General features: G+C 56.9%; 1 protein-coding gene across 1 annotated transcript; it reads left to right on the forward strand.

Annotated features, from left to right (window-relative positions):
• The first annotated feature begins 295 nt into the window (after nucleotides 1–295).
• Nucleotides 296–5,509, forward strand: DLX3 (distal-less homeobox 3). Its single transcript, XM_061141105.1, has 3 exons — nucleotides 296–825; nucleotides 1,901–2,091; nucleotides 3,669–5,509. The coding sequence occupies exons 1-3, from the start codon at nucleotides 501–503 to the stop codon at nucleotides 4,014–4,016; spliced, it is 864 nt and encodes a 287-aa protein (XP_060997088.1). The 5' UTR covers nucleotides 296–500; the 3' UTR covers nucleotides 4,017–5,509.
• The last annotated feature ends 5,068 nt before the right edge of the window (nucleotides 5,510–10,577 follow it).

The raw sequence follows: 10,577 nt of genomic DNA on the forward strand, positions 1-10,577 counted from the left end.
GAGAAGTTATCTGGGCTGGGGAAGGGATCCACAGGAGGAGGAACAGAGGGGTCTGTGTGAGTGTGTGTGAGAGAGTGTGTATGTGACTGTGCGTGTGTGTGAGTGTGTGTGTTTGTGTGTTGAGTAACAACAAAGAATGAGAGAGAGAAACGAAAGAGCGCAAGAGCATGTTTTGCCTGGAAGGCAAGACTTGCAGCCAATCAGAGCGCTGGGGCCTCCCTCTGCGACTCCACTATTGAGTCTATAACCGGCTGGCCGGGCGGAGCTGGCAGTATTTGACTGTGGCTTGGGACGCGACGAGAGGCGCGCCGCGACCGCCCGAAGACCCGCGATGGTCTAAGCGCCCCTCGGCCGACCCTCCCCAGAGACGCTGCCGGGAACCCTCCCCCCTCGCCCTCCGGACACACAACCCCGCCTCGTCTCCTCCGCCTCCCCCGAGCTCCTGCCCGCTTCGGCGTTCCGGCTGAGGCCAGCCCGGGGGTGGTGCGGCGCCCGCCAGGATGAGTGGCTCCTTCGATCGCAAGCTCAGCAGCATCCTCACCGACATCTCCAGCTCGCTCAGCTGCCATGCGGGCTCCAAGGACTCGCCCACCTTGCCCGAGTCTTCCGTCACTGACCTGGGCTACTACAGCGCTCCCCAGCACGACTACTACTCGGGCCAGCCCTATAGCCAGACCGTCAACCCCTACACCTACCACCACCAGTTCAATCTCAACGGGCTTGGAGGCACGGGCGCTTATTCGCCCAAGTCGGAATATACCTACGGAACCTCCTACCGGCAGTATGGAGCCTACCGGGAGCAGCCGCTGCCCGCTCAGGACCCAGGTGAGGACCGCGGGGTCGCTGAGAGCGGGGGGCACTGGGAGGTTCCCGAGAGAGAGGAATTGGAGCCAAAATCTAGGGGAGCGTCCCGGCTAAGAAATGTGCTGTCTGAAGTTGGAGACGGTGAGCTAGATGACCCCCAGAGTGGACGGACGACCTTCCCGTCCAGAAACTGGGCGCCTTTGGGGCGTGGTGCACGCGGGACGCCGCGGTCGGTCCCGGGTGAGGATCCGGGTGAGCGAGGCGGGGAAGGAAAGGGTCCTGGACGGTCAGAGAGCCTCCGGATCCAGGTGCTTTCCCGGCACTTCAGCAAGCGGCTCTCCATCGGGCTGCAGAGGGCTCGGGGCAGGCGGCGGGCGCTGGGAGTTCTGCGACCGCAGTGTGGATCAGGGCTGGGAAGGGGGAGAAAGATGAGGGGGACACGGAGAGAGACCCCTCAGAATTACGGAAACAGGGAGGGAAGCAGCAATTGAGAGTGAAGAAACGGGGGAGGGGGGAAGAAAAATGGAGGCATAAAAATATGTTTTTATAAAATATATAATTATTTATAAACATAAAGTGGAGGCATAAAAATGGAGCGACAAAGTGAAAGAAAAGACAGAAGAAAGGAACTGAGGAAAGGGCGAAGGAAGGAAGGAAAAGGAAGTCTGATGTGTCCGCAACTTTTTCTGAAATCTAAAATTATTCCAAAAAGAAAAGTTTAAAAAAACAAACAAAAAAAAGGAAGAGAACAGGAAAGAAAGAGCGAGAGAAATGACCGACGGCGAGGTGCCCGTGAGAGGGCGGCGAGCAGGCGGGTGGCAGGGACTGGGGGGGGCGAGGCGGCGGCCGTGCGAGTCTAGGGTGGCTGGCGCCGGGACCGGGGAGGTTAGGAGCCGGGGAGCGCAGCGTCGTGGGCGGCCGCCGGCCAGGCTCTGTGGCCGCAGCGCCCTCCCGGGGCGCCGGCGGCGGAGAGCGCCGCCGGGAAGTCCCCGGACGAGTCGGCGGGCTGGAGGGTGGGGGCTCCCGCGGGGCTCGGGAGGGCGCCGGTGCCTCCGGCCGAGGCTGAGTTGCCCACCTCCCGGTGCGTTGCCCGCAGTGTCCGTGAAGGAGGAGCCGGAAGCTGAGGTGCGCATGGTGAACGGGAAGCCCAAGAAGGTCCGAAAGCCGCGCACGATCTACTCCAGTTACCAGCTGGCCGCCCTGCAGCGCCGCTTCCAGAAGGCCCAGTACCTGGCGCTGCCCGAGCGCGCGGAGCTGGCCGCGCAGCTGGGCCTCACGCAGACGCAGGTCAGTGGTGGGCGGTCGAAGGCCGGGAGGACTCGGTGGGGTCCTCCGGGACCCCGGGATACCCCAGGCACCGCTGAGCCTCGATGGCCTCATAAGTTCCCTGCAGGCCCTTGAAAGCCTTGTCTGTGGGTAGAAGGACCCCCAGATCTCAGACTCAGTTGAAGTTTGTGCATTAGCACGTGTACATGTGTGCATATTTGTGAATCGTGCGACTGAGTGTGTCTATCAGAAGGAGAGGTATCTCCCGCTCTACCCCCAGAATCCCCAGTTTCCACAGGCTCCCAGCTGCGTTGGTCACTGCTAGGAGTCCGCATCATGCTCCCCACCACCTCATCCCACCACCCCAGGCTAGGCATGTGTGTGAGGGGTGTACATACAAGTGTATTCATGTCTATTTGCACACAGTCTAATGTGTGCACAGTACATGTGGGAAACACCTAAGGAGGAAGGTCTTTCAAGGGCCACTGTGTTTACTGATGGACACATGTACTTGACTGGGCCCCCGTGGTGAGTGTATGTACAAAAATGTGTGCTTGTATCAAAAGACTGCATTCCTGCTCAGTACCCAAATGCTCCACCCCTTGTGCGCTTGGGGGCAAGAACAGATTCCCCACAAAGGGGGGTAGGGACTCAGAGGTGGGAGTCCCCCAGCCCCAGCCGTCCCTAAAGCCCCCAGCAGCCTGTCACTGCTTAGGGGAGGAGTTGCAGACGCCTGGCTCCCTACAGGTGTTGACAGGCGGGCCTGGGTTGCGGCTGCGTGGGGCCCGGTCCGCCGGGAATCTGGGTCACCCGGTGAGGAGCTGATTCATTGTTTGTACCAGTCATGGGGTGGAGAGCGGCAGGGGGAGGGGGAGATACCCCAAGGGAAATTTGGAGAATCATGGCTCACCTGCTCCTGAGTCCCAGATCACCCCCATTAACCAGCCCTGAAGGGCTCCTGAGTGTGTGAACATGGGAGCTCATGTTTGCAGGGTGTTTATCTGGGTGTATCTGTGCATGTGTGTACCTTTATAGACTGATGCCTGTGTGTGAAGTGGTGAGTGGGTATGTTCATGCACATGGAGATGCTTATGTGGGTGTGTATTTGTCTCTGTATATCTGTGCACCTTTGCTTATGGGTTTCTAATGTGAACAAAATGCTGCAAACTACCTCCTCCCCTCCGGGCTGCCCTTTATTCAATGCTTACTGTCAGTAGTACGGATGGCTGCTTTGAGTTCTTTATCTGTCTTAACTTTTTTGAGCGCTATAGTGACCCTATGAGGTAGGGAAATAGTTCTGCCAGTGTCCCCATTTTGCAGATGAGGACAGCAAGAACCAGAGAGGTCGGGTAACTTGCCCACGGTCACGCACTTAGCAAGTGGCAGAGCAGAATTTGGACCTAAGCCGCCAAAAGTTCCTAGCTAAAGTTCTGTCCCCAGTAGAAAAAGATGCTGGCCTGGAGGCAGGATGCCTGGATTTTGCCTGGGTCTTATGTGACAGTGGGTTTTTCCCTAACCCTCTCCAGACTGGCTTCCTGGACGGTTTTTCACGAAGTGTTCTAAAAGGCTAACTAGCTCCCCCTTTCTTCTTGGGGCAGGTGAAAATCTGGTTCCAGAACCGCCGTTCCAAATTCAAGAAGCTCTATAAGAATGGGGAGGTTCCCCTGGAGCACAGCCCCAACAACAGCGATTCCATGGCCTGCAACTCACCACCGTCACCCGCCCTCTGGGACACCTCTTCCCACTCTACTCCAGCCCCTGCCCGCAGCCAGCTGCCCCCACCACTCCCGTACAGTGCTTCCCCCAGCTACCTGGACGACCCCACCAACTCCTGGTACCATGCACAGAACCTGAGTGGACCCCACTTACAGCAGCAGCCGCCTCAACCAGCCACCCTGCACCATGCCTCCCCAGGGCCCCCGCCCAACCCTGGGGCTGTGTACTGAGCACCTACCCGTCCTGAACTTCTCACGAAGGAACCCCGGGACCAGGCAGAAGGCGCCTCCGTCCTAGCTGACACTCAGGAATCATCGAGGAGCACAGGGGAAAGGACATCCCTTCCCCCTTCCCTTGCCCCTTCCTCCAGGGACCCAAGAGCTTCCAGAGGAAATTTACATGGACCAAGGATGCCCCCTGAACCTCCCACCCCCTGCCTAGACACTGGGGTGCCCCTCCAGGTGTTTGGGCACTCCACTCCAGCTGGGACAGCTGTTCCCCTTCTGCTCCAAGAGCCTGGATTGGCTTCAAATGGCTCATCACCTTCCAGATTCTAAATCTTAGTACTCGGTCCCCAGACTGGATTCCTTGGGTACTGGGGAGACTGTGGAGTGTGCCCAGGTCAGGCTTGGGCTGGGGCACCAGGCACTGTGGATCCCAGGACCTGCCAGGCCCAAGATCCTCCCCCAAGCCACCTGTGGCTGCTTCCTTCCTGAGCATCCCCTCTGCCAAAAAGACATTGGACCATGAGACTGGGACTCAGGGTGGGGACCTCAGCGAGCCCTGCCCTGAACTTCTAGCCCTCATTTAAGATTTGAGGGTTACACCAAAGAAAAGCCCCAAGTAAGGGAAGCTATTAATATTTGTGGCTTTAGAGAGAAGAATTCAAGGAGCACCTCGCCTCCCCCACTCTGGTCGAAGAGGAGGGGTGGGTCCCAGGCAGCCTTCCCGACCGACCACCCATTTCTTCTCCCATGTACAGGACTTTGCACAACTTTGGTTTCAAAAGCTGTTGAAAAATAGGAAGACAAAGGGCATTGTTAAGAGTTAGGACCAATCTCCCCTGCGTGGGCGCCTCTGCTCACCCCCACACCCCCACCCCACCTCTTCCCACCTCTTCCTCTCCTCCAGTAAACTGGCGCCAAACCCCAAATCTCCAAGGAGACACACCAGGAAAGACAAACCCCCAAACACCCCCTTTCCGGTGGCCTTGGAAACAGATTGTTCCCGCCAAGACAGAGAATGTCGGGTGAGGTGCACGGTGTTATAACTTGGTACCTTTAGGGGTGAGGGGGTGGCTGTCTGAAAGGCCGGTAGCACTGGCTCTTCCTGGCCTAGATGTCCCCCCAGAGCCAACTTTCCTCCACCCCTGATGTGGTCAAACATCGAAGAAGAGGAGGGGTAGAAGACTGTAGCTATATATATAGTATGTATTTTTTTTTTTAAAGCAACAGAGAGAAGCAGCCTCCTCCCTCCTGTGGTTTCCTATTTATGTGGCCCTTTCCTCCTGGACGTACCTGCCTGTGCGCAGTGAGCTGAGAGAAACAGAGATGTGGGCTCCGGCTGGATTTGGGTTTGGTGGGAGGCGCAGGCGCGAGGAGAGACATGGTGGATCTCAGAGAGTCCCACTCCAGGGGGATGGGAACAAAGCCAGCTCCCACCCTCCCCCAGCCTTCTCATTTCTGCTTTCTTATTGGACTCACCTTTATATATAACATTAATAAAAAAGAAGAAAATAACCACTGAGCTCTTTGAACTGGAAGCTAGAGGCAGGCAGCTCTCAGGGGAGGGCTGGAGTCAGGGAAGTTGTTTGGTGGGGAAGGACCTCTGAGGAGGGGCTCCTAAGGGATTCAGAGCCACTGGGGCTCTGAGCTCAAGTGCTGAGTTGGGCTTGGCCGGGGGAAACAGATGCTCCTGACCGCATGGAGCATCATGCGGGGCACGGATGCTGGCCCCATGGTGTGGGGAATGGAGGTTCCCAGCCCTTGGCCTCCCTGACTTCACTCTGCTTGGCGTCCCTTGTTGGTGTGATTTAGCAGCCCTCCACCGCTGCCGCTGCTGGGTCACCTCTGGGCTGCTCTTTGATCCTGGGCTCACACACAGACATGCTTGCACACATGTGTAAACCCCCTGCCTCCACGCCCAGGCATTTCCTTACCATGCAGCCTCCTGTCTGTCCCTTTCAGTTGGAGGTGAGGGTGAGGCCTTAGGCAGGGAGAACAGCACAGCTCCCTCGGCTGGCAGGGACCCCAGGCCATTGAGATCCAGGCTGGATCATGGAAACAGACATTGGGGGTTCCACACTGACCTTCTCAGAGAGTGCTTGGGCCCTGACTCACTGGCGGCCTAGGCCAGCAGCGCCGCCCCCTCCTCTTCCAGCTGCCCAGCTCCAAGACCCTGGAGGCAGAGAGCTGGAGGTGGCAGTAGGAACCGAAGTGTGCGTGAGCAAACATCTCGGCCCAGATGGGAGACACAGATGGAATTCACGCACACGCTTGTGAAGCCACCTCTCACACATGTGCCAAGACTCACATCTCTCTACCATCACACATACATGGACTCATGTTGTCCTCTGAGGCCAGATACATAGACCTGAATGCACATCTGAGACACGTTAGCATCTCACAAATATACAAACGATACACTCCAAGGGATACACAGGTGCACACACACATAGCAGACAGCTCCCTGTACTGGAAAAAGTCTAGAATGGAGACTCAGTAACACCGTCCAGCAGCCGGGGTGACCCAGCTCAGCCTGGAAACTCCCTGTCGGAATCTCAGTCTCTCACCTGTCGAATGGGAACAACAATCCCCACCCTTTGGGGCCTCTGGGGCGACTGAGCCACAAAGCAGAATAAGGATGAGGAAGCAGAACAGAAGGGCCCTGTGGAACAGCAGGACTCCAGAACCTGGGGACCTCCAGCCTCCACCTTACCCTTCTGCCTCTCAGAAAATAGGCCTCCCCTCCCCCTTGCCTGAGGGTGGCGGAAGGGAGGAGGGCCTCTAGCCCACGGACGCCAGCCGGGCTGGCAAGGGTTAAGTGGCAGCTGCCAGGCGGGGCTGAGCTGAGCAGTTTGGGTTGAGGGCTGCGTGCAGGCAGGAGCAGCGAGGCGGCAGCCGGGCAGACTTGCTGGAGACACTGCATTTTATTAGGGCTGGGCTGCCAGCAAAGGGAGGGAGAGGGAAAAAAAGGGCAGAAAGAGAGAGGAAGGAAGGAGGGAGGCTGGGCGGGCAGGCTGGCTGGCGGGCTGCTGCGGGATGAAAGGATGTTGTAAGCTCCTAATTCCTCCCTGCTCATCCCTGCTCTGTCAGGCTGGATTAACTGCCCGGGTGACCTCCCTCAGGGTCAGCCCCACCCCTGACCTCCCCTTCCTCCTCTCCTCACCTCCAGGCCAAGCAGGTCACCCTCTTCACCAGCCTAGGGTGGGGCGTGGGGGGGCATGGGGACAGGTGCTTAGGTGGGGGACCTGGCAGAGTGCCTGGGTGGGGCGGCTGAGCCCATCTTCTGCCAGGTGCTTCTTGACTACACCCATTGCCTCGTGACAACCTTCAGAGAAGAAGAGGGGGGCGAGGGAACCCCAGTCTGCCCTGAGGGTCACTGTTCTCCAAACCTTAGTAAGGGCTGGATTTGCTAAACCCGTATTCTGTGCCAAGCACGTTACATGTGATCCTCAAAACAGCCTGGGAGGTGGGTGGTATAGTGCCCATTTTTCAGATGGGAAACAGGCTCATCTGAGAGGTCCAATCTCTGTCAAGGTTACATAACTATGTGCGTGTTCAGTTGCTCAGTCATGTCCAACGCTTTGCAACCCCACGACTTGTAGCCCAGCAGGCTCCTCTGTCCATGGGATCTTCCAGGCAAGAATACTGGAGTGGGTTGCCATTTCTACTCCAAGAGATCTTCCCAACCCAGGGATACATAACTAGTATGTGGCAATACTGGGATTTGAACGCTGGTCTGTCTGGAGAATGGGTGCTCTTTGTGGGCTTTTCTGCAGCACGGTTTACTAAAATGCCCAGGGCAGGGTGTCAGAGAGCTGAGTGGCTCTGCCTACCCCAGCCCTCCAGCCTTCCTTCCTGGGTTCTTCCCTGGGAGAAGTGTGGGGGGAAGGGCTGGGCTTCTTCCCCAGGGCTGATCCTTGGAAAAGCTTGATGCTAGAGTCAGGAATGTGCACGCTGGAGTCAGCTGACCTGGGGTGAATCCTGCCTCCACTACTGACTGTGTGATCTTGAGCAAATCCTTTAACCTTTCTAAGCCTCAATATTTTCATCTATAGCATAGGAATAATGCTACCTGCCTAGCAGGTAGTTGTTGAGAGGACTCAATGGATAGTGTGTATAAAATATTTCACAAGGTACACAGCACATAGTGAGTACTCCTCAGTATATCAAAGTTGCTGATGACGATGGTGACAGGAAGATGGGGCTTACTGCCCACCTTGACTCCTGCCCCATCCCACCCTCTATGCCACTGATTCAGACCCACACCCCTGGCTGCACTTCCCACATTGTTGATCTGCCCATTTCTAGGTGCATTCCAAAAAGGAGTAAGTCAACCAATGTTTACTGAGCACCTGCGCTATTTCACGCACTGTTCTGGGCACTGGTACCAGATGACTGAAGCCTGGGGAAGGAGGCACAGATCTGGGTGAAGAGCTCCCAGGTCAGAAGCAAGGGCTACCCTGGAGAGGCCCCCAGCTGGGCAAACCTGATACAGCCAGGGGGATGGGGTTAGTTGTCAGAGGAAAGGGGCAGGGGCAGCTGGTGGTGGGTGGGAAGGAACCATGGAAAGGCTTCAGGGGGGAGGTAGCATTTGAATTGTGGCTTGAAAAAAGGATGGCAGCATGAGAGGCAGAGATGGGGGTCTGGGAACATACTCCCTGGAGATCCCACCTGCAGAATAACTCCTCTCCCAGGACTCACAGGGCGCAAGGGAAGGAGGATTGTGGGGGAGCCTCGAGGCCTTCTTGAATTGGCTAGAGCTTCACCTTCCTTCATCTTATGCTAAAGGGAGGGGTGGCATGGACCCAGAAAGTTCTTAAATACTTCCCTGGAGGCCGAGCTCAGGGAAGGGTCAGGATCTGACAGTTGCCAGCCCCTCAGACATGCTGGGAGCCACCCTGCCTCTGAGAGCCTGGAGAAAGAAAACCCCTGCCCCTCTCCTGGGAGGAGAGGGCTCCTGCCCTTCTCACTTGTGGAAATGGATGAGAAGGATGATCTCTATCCCGGTCTCTGAGGCCCCTCCCTTTAAGGGGTCCTGGATAACTAGGGGGTCTTAGAGATTTCACCGCAATTCAGCCTCCACACACCACCTGCCTCAGCAAATCACTACCACCTTCTCCCCAGGCCAGCAGAGCCTCCCACCTCTGCGGGAAAGGGACTCCAGACACTGGGACCGGACACTTGATGTTCAGCCTCCCCACGTAGGTGAGGGCTCTGGTTGGCTAAGTCAGGCTGAATTGCATCAACCAAGCCCGGAGGGGATGGCAGAGGGCTGGGGGAGAATGAAGGGGGGAGGAGAAGGGAGAGCCTTCAGCCAGCACCCTGGCCTCTGTTTTTCCAGCTTTAATTGCAGCGTTAATCACCTTAATAAGCTGTTTACCAACCACCCAGCAGCCTGAGACTAGGAGGTTTAGAAACCAAAAAGTGCTTGGAGATGAGTTTCCTGAGCCCCAGGGAAGAGGGGCAGGAGGACAGTGCTGATGGGGGCCTTGGTGGGGCTTGGGGCAGAGGGAGCAGATGGGGGGCTGGCAGAGAAGGCTGGAGTCAGGGAGTCAGGAAGGCCAGCCTCCAACTCTTTGCAGGGGCCCAGACCCTCTACCCAAGAAGCCCTTGAGTCAGTCCTCAGGGAAACCTTCCCAGACCTTAGCCCAGGTCCCCAGCCCCCGTCTTTCTCCTTTGTCACTCAGCCTGCTAGTCACTGCTAACTGGATGACTCTTCTCTTCCCAGGCCCCCAGTCTTAGCTCTGTGGAGGCAGCACCTGTGTCACACTGTACTGTCTCGTCCCCAGCTCAGAGCACTGGGCAGGGACGACATGGAGAATTTTTGGTCACCCTGGGGAGGGTTGCTGAGCTGCAAAGCAGGGGGGCATGGGGATGTCTTGCATACCAAGGTCCCTGGGGGTAGAGCTTTGAACTGGGATATAAAGCATGAGGACAGGGGCTTGGATATGTTCACTCTGTGCTCATCATGCTGGCTGGAGAGCAGGATTTCAGTGGACATCAACTGTCCAGGTGAATATGTGAAGCCTGCTCTTGGGATCCCTCATACAATCCCTCCCACTCCCATTAGATGAGGGATGGTGGGGCTGAGGGGGGAATGATAACTGCCTCCCTCTCTTGGCTGTTGAGGGCCAACCAGACAATGAGAGGAGCACCCAGCACCCAATCGCTAGCTGCTTGGTGAGCAATGCAGGAGCTAGGAGTGCCTGCAGCCTCAGTGGTCATCATTGCATCTACTCGTCTGTTGGGAAGTATCTCCAGAGAGGCTGTATGACTTGCCCAAAGTCACATAGTAAAGGAGGGGCAGTGAATTTAGGAGACCTCCTGGCAAAGGAGAGACTTTTGGATTTGTCTATTGAGCCCCAAGGTGGGCTGTCTGAGAGAAGGAGTGACTTAGGAATCCAGGGCAACTAGGATAGACACCCTGACAGGAGGCAAAGCTGGGGAGGGGGCTGAGAAGGGGAGGGGGCTGAGAAAGGAGGGGCCTCAAGGCCCAAATTCCTGGGAAGTCTCCTGGAGCAAATGGGAGCAGGACTGGCAGTGTCTGCTAAGTAAGCAGGGACCAGA

The sequence above is a fragment of the Dama dama genome, chromosome 5, assembly GCF_033118175.1.
Source record: "Dama dama isolate Ldn47 chromosome 5, ASM3311817v1, whole genome shotgun sequence".
NCBI classification, from domain to species: Eukaryota; Metazoa; Chordata; class Mammalia; order Artiodactyla; family Cervidae; genus Dama; species Dama dama.